Source organism: Apteryx rowi, unplaced genomic scaffold (genome assembly GCF_003343035.1).
Source record: "Apteryx rowi isolate R43461 unplaced genomic scaffold, aptRow1 scaffold_137, whole genome shotgun sequence".
Lineage (NCBI taxonomy): Eukaryota > Metazoa > Chordata > Aves > Apterygiformes > Apterygidae > Apteryx > Apteryx rowi.
Genome location: NW_020447608.1, coordinates 1,031,614 through 1,045,691, shown reverse-complemented (window position 1 = coordinate 1,045,691; position 14,078 = coordinate 1,031,614). Strand labels below are relative to the sequence as shown.

The 14,078-nt window shown below is 44.0% G+C and overlaps 2 protein-coding genes across 9 annotated transcripts in view; both read left to right on the top strand.

Annotated features, from left to right (window-relative positions):
• POMT2 (protein O-mannosyltransferase 2) overlaps nt 1–5,205 on the top strand; it is a 34,624-nt gene extending 29,419 nt beyond the window's left edge. For all 8 annotated transcript variants that reach the window (XM_026057146.1, XM_026057143.1, XM_026057145.1 and 5 more), the window contains one exon: nt 30–5,205. In XM_026057146.1, the coding sequence (XP_025912931.1) occupies nt 30–135 (106 nt within the window). In that variant the 3' untranslated portion in view covers nt 136–5,205. The remainder of the gene's footprint in view (nt 1–29) is intronic.
• NGB (neuroglobin) overlaps nt 460–14,078 on the top strand; it is a 20,804-nt gene continuing 7,185 nt past the window's right edge. The window contains exons 1-2 of the mRNA XM_026057161.1: nt 460–476; nt 5,238–5,394. Of these exons, the coding sequence (XP_025912946.1) occupies nt 5,365–5,394 (30 nt within the window). The 5' untranslated portion in view covers nt 460–476; nt 5,238–5,364. The remainder of the gene's footprint in view (nt 477–5,237; nt 5,395–14,078) is intronic.

Genomic DNA, 14,078 nt, shown 5'->3' with positions numbered 1-14,078 from the left:
CCTGATGGTTATTTGGATTCTTTCCACAGCTTCTACCTCTTCCATCCTCTGTCCTAYGGCATGATAGGACCCATGGCCTCAGACCCGAGCAGCCCCATGGCAGGGCTCCGGTGGATGGAGTCCTGGGAGTTCTAGAGCCAGCAAAGGGAGCTTGGAAGCAGAGACAGAAATGTGAGAGCTGCTGCATGTCAGGCTGATTCTGGGGCTTTGGAGACATGTGACTATAAAATGCCTTCTCTGGAGAACTCTGGATCTAGTAGCCCTGTTGCTTCGGCATTTGTTTGTATTGCCTGCTTTGGAAGATGAAGAGGGTGACCATGAGAAGGCCCTCTGAGGAAGACTCAAGTCGTTAATCTTTAGGTTATGTTTCTGGAAAACCAGCTACTTAAATCTCAGTTCTTATGAGCAATATATCAGAACCCTTTACAGTCAAACAATGGTGTTGTTCCAGGAATGAGACCTGCACAAGTCGTAGGGTGTGTGTTGTCTCATGTTCACATGTGTGGATGTGTGTGTACGTGTGTATCTTCTTTTTTGTAATCCAAGTACCATTGCAATTTGGGAGCCAGACAGTGTCTGAGACATGAGGGTTTTTTATCATGTTTAACAGCCTTTATTATAACGATTTTTTTTTTTAAGCTTCATATAAGTATCTGGGGATCTCTATACCACTCTGCCCTGGCTGTCTGCCTTTTTTGTGCTGACCCTGTACTTTTAGAATTTGACCGAACTGAAAGGGTGTCCACTTGAAATCTCCCTGAGCCACTGTGCCTTGCCTGTCTCTCAGGCCCTTTGCAGACAGAGGAGGTGGAGGTTGTTTGTTTATGCCTGTAAATTGCCTTGCTTTCTGAACACCTTTAACCATTTATAACGATTACCCAGCAAGCCTCTACTCACAGTTGGACTGCTCCAGCTCAGCACTTTGCAGTTTCGTGCAGAACTGCAAAGAAGCTACACAGGAAATTATAATGGAAGCAGCAGGTAATTTATTTCCCATCCCAATGTACTGTGAAGACTGGCCTCCTTGGGGATGTGCTAGGAATTAAAATACTAGCTTGGAAATTGTACTGGCAGCTGTCGTTCACCTTTTGATCCCAGTTGTTCCAATGAGAGTACCTGTACTTCTAGGAGGAAGGTGTCATCTTAATGAATGTGGCATCTGCAAAACTGGCTGTCAGTGTCCAAGGCGCTTGCACACCATATTGCTGTATTGACCAAGTTCCCTCTCATAGATGGCTGACCATTGAATTACTGCATTGAAGAAAATGTGATACCAGGCAAAACTTATTTACGTGTTAGGTGTCAAGAGCCATTGGATGTTGAATCCACTCCTTCCTAGAAAGCAGAACACTTTTTATCAGTTATTGATTCCTTTCTCCTCTGTTATTTTCCTTTTTGTGGGCCTTTTAAATGTTCCTTTCATTCAGTCTCCCACCCTTTGCCCAAATTTCAATTTCTTGTAACAGTTTACTGTTACTACCTTGTAGCATCCAAAGCAAATGACACTTAAACCCCAGCTGTGTTTCTGTCTCAAGAAGTAATATTTTGTATAGGTGTCAGTGAATTCAAGCCTGTCATTTCAGAGTCCTTGGTCCACTTCTCAGGCTTGCAACAAAATTATGTGTACTGAGAGAGCAACAGGTGAATGTGTCTGTTTTCAAACATGAATTGTGCATTCTTTCTCTTACTGAACCTAGAATTCTAATATATTTCCTGCAACACAGAAGGGCTTTGTGTTATCATCCCCAAGACAGTTGTTCTGTATGCAGGACTGAGACTCTGATCAGGCTTAATTTCATTCTTCTTTAATAGAGGATCCATAGGATCAGTAAGGCAGCTGCTTGCTATCGTAAGGTTCTGGCTTCATGTGTCACATCTCCCTCCAGAAGCTGACTTCTATAGAAACTAACTCAGATGGTATGGACGTATGCTTTTGATTCTAAAGGTTTGATGGGTTTGATGATTCTTTTCCATTTGCTATTGCAGGAAGTGCTCCAACCTGCCTGAGACAGGGCTTCACAGAGATGATATATAGGCAAGAAGGGTGAGGGAGAAGGCTGCAAACTTCTTCAAATCCTGCTTGGTCTGACAGGAGTTAAAGCAGCAGCTGCAGATTGTTACCTGTTGGCAACATGATAGGCAGACAGTGCGCCACTGCATTTGTAGCAATGATGTGATTCAGCATCCTCTCCTCTTGGTGAGATTGTCTGCTTAATGCCTTGCTATTGTGAATATGAGCTTTCCATACAGTGATCCCATTGCCATGGGGAGGAATCGCCACAGGGGCTGATAAAAGGCATGGATTAAAGACATGGATTTTTCAGCACACATGATCACACACTTGCCATAAACACTAATTGGAAAAACTAAGAAATTTGTGAGTGTTTTGAAATGACAGTTTCTAAAGTTCTTTACTTATCAACTTAAATCTTGGGGAGTTAAAAATCAACTCAGTAACCTCAGTTACTGCAGTGGTTTTGAAAGAGTCAGCTTTGTAGGAGCTGCCTGAGGAAGATGAGCCAGTGTATTCCTTGGTCAGAGTCCTGTCTCCTCTGTTGCTAATAATCTTTCTAGCAGAGATGGCAGCTGAGTTTAGATGGACCAGCTGAAAGTGACAACTGTCATGCTCACGTTCAGCTTCCTGTGTACAAACTCAGCTTCTGTTTCAATACAAACAAAGGGTTATTTTAATTTAGCACGGACAATTTGGAAATCTGCTGTTGAGAGTACTTGGTTAGCATTGGGGCTAATTCATTTCTTAGATCTTGTGTGCTAGTAGTGGGTTGGAGGCATACACTAGAAAAAAATCTAGATATCCCACAAGAGGGAGCAGCCTCCAGCAGGATTTATTTTTTCATCTGGAATTAAGAGTATTAAAAGGTCTACTTCTGAAGACTAGAGGGCAGACATTAAAAGGGCATGCATTTCATCTGCAGCCTCTGGAGTCCAAGGGATAGATTTTCAAGAAAGTGTAAATTGATGTTGCTCTGTTTTCTTTCAGTAGAGAAAGACTGAAAATTTATCTTAGCTGAGAATTTCTCCCTCAATATTTACTTCTCAGAAAAAAATCTGTCAAGCTGTAGCTGAAAACAAAATAATAGCCTATATTTTGTGAGGCCAGTAAAATATAATGATGCTGATCCCCTTACTGACTCTAACGCTACATTAAATGTCTTGGAGCGGTGCAGACATGAAGCAAGGGAGTAGGGCACTCTCTTTGCTTTCTGAGTGCAATTTGAGCTGTTTCAGTTCAGTTTTTCCATTCCTGTTTGTGGAATGAGTTCAGGTTCATCTTGAGGACTGCTTATTAGTCCTCTTCCCCAGTCATGTGGAAAATAGCTAACGGTGCTTTCCAAGGCCAGAAGATGCTGCTCTCTAGAGCAGCTGCTCTCTTTGAGGTTTGCCTGACAGGGCTCCTTTTATCACTAGCAAAGTATTTAATCAAACTGTGTATCTATGGAATCAAATGACAAAAAGCTGCAGGCTTCCAGGTTCCCATTTCAGATTTTTTTTTTATGTGTAAACTCTGTTTTCACCTTTTCAGTCTTTGGTAGATAAACAGGAAGGCTCTAGGCATATCCAATCTATCCTAGACAATCCATCCATCTGAAAAGGGTTTTGTTAGCAGTTGCTTCAGGACACCCATACCCACCTCTTCCCACAGCAGCAGCTGGCCTATTTCCAGGGAGTGGGCTACTCATGCTATGAGACAGAGGTGTGACTTTGAGGAGGATTTGAGTGATGATTTCTTTGCCAAGGCTGCCTTTGTTCCAGGTGGAAAATTTGGTGTGTCATGCACTGGTCACCAGCATTATTCAGAGGCCTGTGAGTGGGAAAGCCGCCACCAGTCTGGTCTGCAGAGAATTTTCTTTTTGCGTCTTAATTGGATGGGTTCATTGTTGCACAGAGTGCATTAATATCTACCTTTTTATATCCCCATTCTGTTCCTTCCACTTCAAGTACTGCACAACGTACAGGACATTTCTTTGCTTCTCTTCGGGTCTTTAGGCTGTGTTTCCATTTCTTACAAAGTGTGTCTGAATAAAGGGTAGGACTGGATGCCTTATAGTATCCTGAGTGAATAAATACCTGTCACATGCACTGACAGCAAATCCAGACTCTTGTTACAGAAAGGTAAAAAGATGTGTTATTTGAGAGTTCATAGGGCAGGGTTTTTCTGTGAACTGTCTCTCCTGTGTACCTCTGGCAATCTTCTTCAGGGAACTTGAGTGAACCAACTGTCAATGTGGAAACAGACATTTACCTGAAGCTCTCAGTTGTTGCTGGGCTTAGTGACTTTCCTTCCAGAGCTATGCCTGTGTGACTTAGGCTCTGGGTTGGCACTCTGTGTACAAGTACCATTAAAACACTGTTTCCTCTTCTCAAGCCCCTGCTGGCGATGTGAACATCTCCTCAGCAGTGGCCCTACATGTCCACCAACTGAATGTAGGTAAGATTTTTCCCCTTTACAGCAAGTGACCTCTCAGCCATTGGCCCAGTACGTATCGTGAAAGATAAAATGTGTGGACTGCTACAACATCATAAGGCTCTTTCCGGCTGGGAAGGGAAATTTGGGAATAAGAACTCTACCTCCACAGCATACTTGCTTTCTTTAGGGAGCTTGTGGGTTGCAAGCAGTCAGGACTAAACATTGTCCTTTTCTTCAAGGCACTAACATCTGGGTTTCATGGTTGCTTGTGAGTTGCTTTAATTCTTAAAATCCCYCATGCCCTTTTCTTTGGGTGTCAAGGACTATTGAATGTCACCAATAATAGTTGAGGTAGAGGAAATACTAGTGTTAAAACCACTCTTGCTGAATTTTTATTTGGTCCTAAAACTTTGGCAAGTTTATTGTGTTTTACAAGGGGAGCTGTTTAGAGCCATACTTCAAGAATTTGGCCGTGGCTGAATAGAAGTTTGGAGTGGTGGTGTAATTCTGTCCTGTATTCTGAACCTTTCTTACTAATGCTGCTAGTACTCCTGTCTGTCTGTCTGTCTGCATCAGTCCATGAACTGACTGTCTTCTAATTCTTCTGAGATATGGTTACTGCACTGTACAGTAGGGATGGGAGAATGCTTTCTTGAGCTATAATGTGTTTTGTACAGGAACTCATGGAAAATGAGGTAGAATTTGGGATTTAATTTTGTAATAAATAGCTCTTCTTTCAAACACTCTGAGTCTAGATCTTTCCCCCCACCCTTTTCTTTCTCTTCCTCACCCCCCCCCCCCCAAATAGCAACACGAACTTTAAATGGACCCATTGGAGAGTTTGATTTTTGCCAGTGGTGATCTACACAACAGAAGCCATGGCCAGCATCAACTTTTAGCCTACAAATATTGCTGGACTGCAGTTCCAGGAGACAATGTTTTACTGCTGTGCAAGAGATGTGTTGGTAAGCACAGTGGGAAATGAAACTGGTACATTTGGATGAGAATTAAGTACTGTCTGCTGAGGTGGGTTTATCTCTTCACATTAAAGCTGTGTTAAACTGTAGATATGTATAATATGTCATGCTTACTGGGTATATTCATCACGCTTCTGGTACGTTGCCTATAGGCATTTGAATCGACGGATCGAGCCCAAAATTTTTCTGTGATTTGTATTTTGAATGTGTTCTGTCCATAACATCAGACTGATGCACAGTTTCATACAAGTGAGGCCCTTGCTGTGAACTAAATACAAGATTTTGTGAATACAAGTGGCAATGCTATAAATCAGAATCTGGTTCCACCCCAGGCTGTAATGACAGGGCAATGTATACTATGAGTACAGTATAGTAACGGGGTTGTGACATTGGGGTGGAGCTAGAAAGAAAAAAAATACAGCCTTCCTATCTGTGGCTATCCTAGTTATCAAACATGCCAAGATCGATGTTGGAGGAGTGCCAGTCAGTCTACTTAGACATGTCCCAAGGGCTGCTGGAGTAAAGCCAGCCAGGACAGCTGGAAACTGGACTGTGGCTTGCACAAGGTGATAAAATAGGCTAATAACCCTTACTGAAAAGCCTACTGATATCTTACATTGCTTCAAAAAGTGCAAGCTGGTGTTTGGATACTGTCTGGTTAGGACCATYTTTCTGGAAGGAAGGACTGCTGATACAGAAGCTGTTCTGGAGTGTAGGGATGAAGACTGTAAGGAAAAGGCAAGAAGTGTTCAGAACACATTGATAACATCTGAAATAAAGCTTTACTTCTCCCTGCCCTCTTTAAAAAAAAAAAAAAGGCTTTCCCTTTCTTCAGGTAAGTGAGGTCTAATGTGGATGGGCACTGATGATAGATTCCATGTGCAAAATATGGTATATGTGGTTTTCATTATTTCTTGTTTTGTATCTGTCTGGTTTCTAGATTTCTAAATTCCAGCCGTTGTCCCATTACACATTCCTGAACAAAGCTCTTTCACAATCTGGTGTTTTCTCTTCATATAGATTTTGTCTTCACTGTCTTGAAGCTCTGCTTGATCTTCTTCTTGCTAATCAATTAGATCCTTTCACTGCAAGGTGCTTTCTGTAGTCCTCAAATCTCTAGTGCCTCTTTTCTCATTTTCTTCAGTTTACCCATATGCTTTCCCAGACTACGTACTGTCTTCCAGCATCGATCTGTCTCCCCAATTCCATGTGCTGAAATAGATCCTCATTACTCTTACAACTGCTTCCTGGTGTACATCCAAGGATTGTGGCTGTCGTATACTTTGGAGTGTTTTTCTAATATACAGTCTCTAACTCTGTAGCTCTGACCCATGTAATACATGCTCTGGAAATGTAAAGTTTGTGTTTCATTGGAGTAGGCATAGCCTACTAAGTGTTGCGATTCCTCTAAATTGTGAAGTGGAGAAGGAAACTAGCTGACATTTTTCTGACAAATGGAGAGGAATTGTCTGAGATGAGAATGAGAAAGTGGGTGAAATGGTACATTCCCTTCTTAAAACTTATGATCTGTGTGAGAACAGCCAAATAAAGACAGTGCAGCTGAAGAAAGTGAACTTAAACAATTTAGTAATTTCCAGGTAGAATCCCATGGGAAGCACATCTGAAGAGAGGTGTTCAAATAAAGGATAACAAGAGCACAAGCACCAACTATCTTAGTGCAAAGCAAGGCCAGGAACAGTAAGGAGCCAAAGATCAGATGCTAAATAACAAGTTCTTAATTGACTTCAAACACAAAAGAAAAGCATACAGAAAGTGGAGACTGTCAAATTACTAATAGCTACTGTGAAAGACTAATACAAGAAAAAAAGCCAAAAAAAAAAGTCTCTCAAAATGAAGTACACATAATGAGGAACGTCAAAGAGTGAGAAACTGTCAGGACATAAGCAGTAAAAGACACATCAAGAATTGGTCCACTATTTAGCAAAGACAGAAAGGTATGGGTTGATGGATCACTCTGAGGAGTGGTATGCCCATCTTCAGATGTTTTCACAGTAAGCTCCCCTGCTGGACTTTTCCATTATTTTGTCCATGCAGTTTTTTACCAGACAAGTAAGTTTCTTTCATCCTGCTTGGCCTTTTTGAATATTGGCACATTTTTATTTTCTACATTCTGCTGCAATTTCTGGACATTCCAAGGATTATCTAAAAAATAATAACAATATAAGTAGTTTGGAGATGTGATAGCCTCAGGCAGCTCTTGTAGGGCTCATGGGTGCAAGCTATCCATGCCTGCTGATTTTAAAAGTCTTTATTTCTTAATAGATGCTGTTTAACATCCTATTTAGTTATTAATGGATTGGAAAGTGCTTTATGATGTGGCATCATTCTCTTCAAGACAGAATCAAAATATTTATTCAGTGCTTATGCATTTTGACTCTGGAGTTGACAGGTACAAAACTTCATTGAACTGGAAAATATTTTTGGCAGACCCCCAAAATTGGAATACCTTAGATGGGTAAAGAGGAGAAGGCCTCAAGCAGAAAAGGATCCCATACATAGAAACAATAACACATGGGGTTTAGTTTGAAAGCAAATGGCTGAATGCAAAGCTGAATGGTTATAATGCTAGCATAGCCTTGCAATGAAGGAATGGGTGCAGTTAGAAGCAAAATGTTTGTTTCAGTAGATCACAGCAAAGACGTTATTCTCAGAGGCAACTGCTGTAGGTCAAGTGATTGTAGGAGTCACTCTAGTCAATAGTATCGATTCCAGTTGCAAGAAGGAAGGAAAGAGCAGAGACAGAGTTGAGATCAGAGAAAAAACAATCAATGAGCACTTCAGAGAAGAGCACTGACAGTGCTTCTGAAATGAGACAAAGCTAGTGGGGAAACTATGGAGGAGGCTCCTCAGGGAGTAAAGCATCCTTTCTCTAAGCTTTTGCCGTGATGTTTCAGCAGCTGAAGAATGATCTAATACAGAAGTATAAGAATAGCCAGAGGCTGATCCAAGCCCATGTGAACCATCCCTAGGTAGGACAGAAGCAGGGTAACTGTGCTGACACAGTGTGCACCAGATTGCAAGGCTCTATTAGCAGGAGCACAGCATTGAGCTAATGAGGCTGGAGAGCTTTGGGACTGCAGCTGCCTTGCATCCCACCAGCTCAGAGCGCAGGTCCATCTGTACCCACCTCTATAGTTGTGTCTTATGATCAAATTCAGTTTGTATGTTGAGACTATTTGTGGTAAAGTGACTTTTTAAGTCACACAGGTAGAATGATTTAAAAAAGGGGATGGCAGAGGTTGCTTCCTGAAAGATCGCAGTCTGGTTGGGTGGGGGTAGCAACTGGTTGATTATTACTGTACTAAAGGGAGCATGAGGTGAATAACAACCTAGGTAAGGTCTGTACATCTGTCAGTGCCAGACCTGGTCCAACAGCTGCTCTCCTCATGTCAAAAATTCTTAGCCTGTCAGCTCTCTGTGTGGTCCCCTTTGGATTCTCCAGCTGGTTCATGCACTGTCATGCTTTGGGTTGTTTTCATCTGTCTGTACACACTTTTTTCCCCAGCCAGGCCATGGGAGATCTAAGAAGAACCTGGGGATATTTGGTGGCAAAAAGAAGCCAAAAGACATGTTTTACTTTTTTGTTCTGCTTTTGAATTCTCTCCCACACATTGTTCCACCTCCCTCTGCTTATGCTTCTCCCCATAGCCCAAGTCTTCAAGGTTGGTAGTGCTGCCCTGCCCTCCCCACAGGCACAATGACAGTCAGTGAGCTCTGCAGATGTTGCCTTAATCATTTTATGCTTTGTGTTATGCAACTGCATTTTGTGATTTGCTGGGCTACTGAGCTGTGCTGCATTGCATCCTGAAGGGGTAGCTTAGAAAACTGGTGGGAATGTTGCATGAATTATGTTCCCACCTGAGGATGGGGATAGGGGAGTGTGGGGAGAAGAGGAGACATCATGGTCTGCAGTTTCTGACAAACAGAGGCTGGGGACAAAGGGAAGAAAGGGAATGAGCCAAGCCCAGAAAGCTGGCCCCAAGGTAAGCAGGGAGCATGAAGTAGCTAGATCAGAGTGGCATTATTCATGAGGACTTGCAGAAGTAGAATTGGAAAAGAACAGGAATCCAGAGGGAGATTAGTTTTTGTTAGTATAGCAAGTGAGATGAAAACTGACAGTGTCACAGCAGCATGCATAGTCATCCCTAGGCCAGGCTGATGTGATGTCCATGGCGAGGGAAGTATGTACTCCGGGTGTCCTGAACCCTGCGTGCAGGGTTGGGAAATGGTGTTTGTGGGGTTATTCCCAATTCTGTCACACTGTACTATGAGACTGGACAAGTTTCTTTCCCAGTGGGTAAACTGAGGTATTGAATAAGTAAAGCAAACACTTGGCAAAGGGAGTTGAGTGTTGGTGTTGTAATTTGAAGGGGTTGTAGATTAGAATAATTAATGAGATCTTCTGCCAATTAACATTATAAATCTGTTTTCTTCTAAAGCTTTATTATGTTTCTTTCTTTGCTGGTCATCGAGCTTCACTGGCAATCTGCCTCCCCTCTTTCCAAATGGCCTAAAGGTGATTTTTGGAACAGCCTGTGCTGGTGACCTGGTTCCTCTTCACTCATGATAGCTCCAGGGAAAGTCTTGGAGAAATCCAAGCACATTTCAGAAAAGAGCTGAGATGCCAGGCTAGATACATGGAGCCAAGGGAGTTGGGTACCACTGAGAGAAACCCACAGACCATGGAAGCTTTCACAGTGCCCAACTTCTTGATGCATCCTGGGTGCTTCTTCACATCTGAAGGCTTGCTAAACACTTGAACAAGAAGGGAGGTTTGCTTGTTTGTTTTTCCTTGTACTTCGTATCCTCTCTGGACTACACCTCAGTGCCATAGCAGCAGGAAGAACTCCTCTGACAGAGACATGGTTGCAAGGGAGAAGCTGTTTTGCATGCAGGGAAAAGCACTGCATCTCCTGAGTCCTTGCTCTTTTACATCATATGAATGTTTTTCAGATGTTTCTTACCAGGAGCTCTTCCTGTCTCCCACCTCAAATCCCTCCTTACAGCTCCCTCCTCCTTTACTTAGGAAACCTGTTCTGTCACAGAAAAATAAAACTGTGCTCTTTTTTTTTCCTATTAAGATGGAAAGAACAAGTAGCAATGACAGAAGGCAATGAAAATGGATTACCCATGTAGAGGGGCAGGGAAACTGCCCCTAAATGTGCCCTTACCCTGCCTGGAGGCCCAACCCCTGTTGCAGAGGGGTAGGGAAGGAGTTAATTGTCTTCAGCTCTCAGCCTCTGCTGAGCTTAACACCAGTGTGGGTGGTGGGTGTCAAGAGGCAGGCAGGGGTATCACCAGCCCATTGCCCCTTATGTAACTGTTACAATCTGTGGAAGGAGAAGGCAGGTCATGCTCAGCGGTTTCATTGCAGCCATTAGTGGCTGGTCTGTTCTGGCGTTTGTGTCTTGTCTGCATGTGCAAGCACGCAGCATGCAGCCACCATCTGCAGCATGGAGGAAAAGCATGGGTGGAGGGGGGCAAAACCTGGGACAAAAGCCACCAATTCCCATTACCCAATGGCTTCATTGCTATTGTCTGAGACACCCTTTCCATCAGAGGCAACAGCTAAATCTGCATTTGTTTGCTGGCCTTATGATACCTGGTACAATACCTGCATTGACCCAAAGGAAGGCATCCCAGATCCCAGTTAAGCTTTAGGAAGAATCACCATGCTGTCTCCCTGTTTCACCCATCTTCATCTCCTGCATTTCCAGGGTGTGTGTGCATTTTCTGTATCCATCTTGCTCATATTCAGGATCTGATCGTTCCTACTACAATAACCCGCTTCTGTTGTGCTTCTCTTCCACTCCTTTCATCTGGCTCTGAATATATCCGAAATGTTGCTAGGCAAATATTCAGCCCAGGTTGCTGCTCTGATTGCGTGTATATCCTTTGAATCTGTTTCTTGGTATCCCACATCTAGTTAGGGCTCTCCACTCTCCCTTACAGCATTCTGTTAGCACAGTGCTCCCTTGCTGTTCTGCTCTCATTTCTTATTGGTAGGGTCTGGTAGGGTCTACCAGGCTCTGGTAAAGCACCATGGCTATGTGATTGTGACAACAAGCTGAAATGTCATTCAGAGTAGTTTGTGCAGATGCAGATAGGATGACACTTAATGTTTTTTACTTATGTGCTTGATCAGCCACAAGATAGCTAAAGGTTAATGTTTGCTTTGTCATTGCTGGGCTTGTGTTAGTCTGCCTGCTTAGATTAACCTGGTATTTCCCACTTCTCTCCTAGCTGCTCTTTCAGACTCCTTGCAGCTTCAGCAGGTGTCTCTGCACTGATTCACCTTTGGTTCCTGTTGTAAATGTTTTCTTTGCAACCATACAGCCCAGAGACTGATTTTAATGTGAGCTTGTTGTGGATCAGGAGATGGTGGCCAACAGCAGGAAACACTGAGTGTTGTCAACTTGCAAGTTCCAACCCCCAGGCAAGCCTCCAAAATAACATTGACTTGCAGTTCATGACTTTTCTTTAATGTTGAATGCTTGTTATTTATCCTCCATTTTCCAAGAATTTACATGTGTAGCGATCATAATTTTTTCAGGCTTTTCTTAGTTATTACGAGAGCTAAAATGCTGTATTTTTAACAGAGATCAGTGATTCTGACCATCTTGCCTTACCTGGAAAAGTGTTTTGAGTTCCTGTTCTCAGCTGAAAATGCTGGGCCTGATCTTAGCAGGATGCTTAGCATTGAGCACAGGCTCTGTGGGAGACCTGAGCCTCACCTGTGTTGAGGACCATGGGTGCTATTTTTCCCAGTGGAGGCTGAGTAGAGGTTTGGAGGAAAGAGGGAGAGTTTGTGAATAAGCAGCCTGCTGCCCGAGTACTGCCCTGGGGTCCTGCTTGCTTGCAGAGGGAGTGACTCGGAGCTGCAATTTTTTTTTTTTTTGGGGGGGGGGTTAGGGGGACACCAAATTAGGAAGAATGGATGGGAAAATTGCTGGCAATGGGGCACACTGACTTCTGTTTTCAACAGATGCACTGATGTGGTCTTTGTGATGTTCAGCTTGTTCCCCACATACCTTCATCCTTCAGTACAGGCAGTTCTGCTGGTTGTCCTACCTCCCATTGTGCTGGAGCCAAAAGAAAGCCATTGGTATAGCAATGAGCTGGTGTGAGACCAGAGCCTGGATCCTGCTGGGCTGAACAGGATCTGGGTGTTGTGTGTCTTGTGCTGCACACACCAGGGAGGGTGTCCTGTGCCCAGAGACAGCAGGTCTGGAACAGAGTTGTTCTCCTGAAACTGTAATGATGCTCAGAGAAGCAGCAAAGGGGCAGACAAGCTCAGAAGAGAGCCACAATTGTCTACACCCATGTTACTTTCCTTCTCCCACTGTCTTAGCTGCAGGTTTGGCTTGAACAGCTCTGATGCAATGCACTGTCTCATCCATCACACCTGATGCAGTCATCACTGACCAACAGTGAAAATGTTTCCTGGACATGCCTGCCATGATCTGAAGGATGATGGTATTGAGCATGGGAATTTACAGGAGACAGTAGTGGCCTCAAAGGTCCAGTCTCCTGCTATCACTGCAAGCAGTGCCATTAGACTGGTGGAGAACTGGCCCTTTAGGAGGAAGGCCCATGGGAGATGAGATTGGGCTGGGACTGATAATGTAGCATTGTGTCGTTGAACTTGCCTACTTTCAGGGATGAACTTCAGTGCTCCAAAGAGAAGAGCCTCACTGCTGCCTACACTGAATCAATGTGCTCCTGGTTTGGTTCCCAGTTTTCCATCTTCTCTCCTAATTACAAGAAATGAGTCTTGTGTATAGTACCAAAACTTGCAGTAAGATCAGCACAATTGTTATTTCGGAAACATTTGTGCTTTTGTGTTGCTTGCATGCTTCTGAAAACCTCAGCTTGCATGACTGCTTCTGGTACTCCAGGTTTCTGCTGTGCTGCTTGAGACCTTGGTTGCTCCCTCTGTAAGTTTCCTCCCTGCTGCCTAAATCCCTGGACCAAACTAAAAGCAGTGTTTCCCTTCATCTGAACAATAAAGAGATGTTGTCATCCTGAACATGTTTAACACACACGAAATGTCTTCTGAGCTCTTATTAATAGCTTTGCCTGGTTCAGCTGGCTTAAGTCCCCTTAAATTAGACATGGATGGTGCAATGTCTAGACTGCACCTGCCCATGTAGATAGCAGGGGGCTCAGTGGAAGCAGCAGAGAGCAAGAGGATGCTGTAGCTCTAGCATGTTGGTGAAGACCTCTAAAACAAAGTTACTCGTGGAGAGAGCTGTGCTGAGGAGTTAGTGAACATGCTGGGTCCGTTTCCTCGCTAGCATTGTTTCGCTGTGCTTTTTCATTTGTAAAATTGGGGCGATCAGAAAATGTCAACCCTGAATATGCTAAACTTTCTTCTCTGCCTCGTGGCTGAAAGTCCGGGGGTTGGCGTTAGGGGACTTTTTTTTAATTATTATTTTTTTCTTGCCCTCTCCGTGGGAAATGTGAAGCGAGCTCCGCGAGGCGGTTTAAAAGCCCCGCGTGGAGGAGAGGAGAAGGGGGCCGTCCCCTGAGCGCCGGGGGCAGCCAGCCTTGCCGGCCGCTGCGGCGGCGCCCGCCGCCCTCGGCGGGGCAGGAGGCGGCGCCGCGGGTCCGGCTCCGCCGGCGGCACGAGGGAGCCGCCCGCGAGGCCC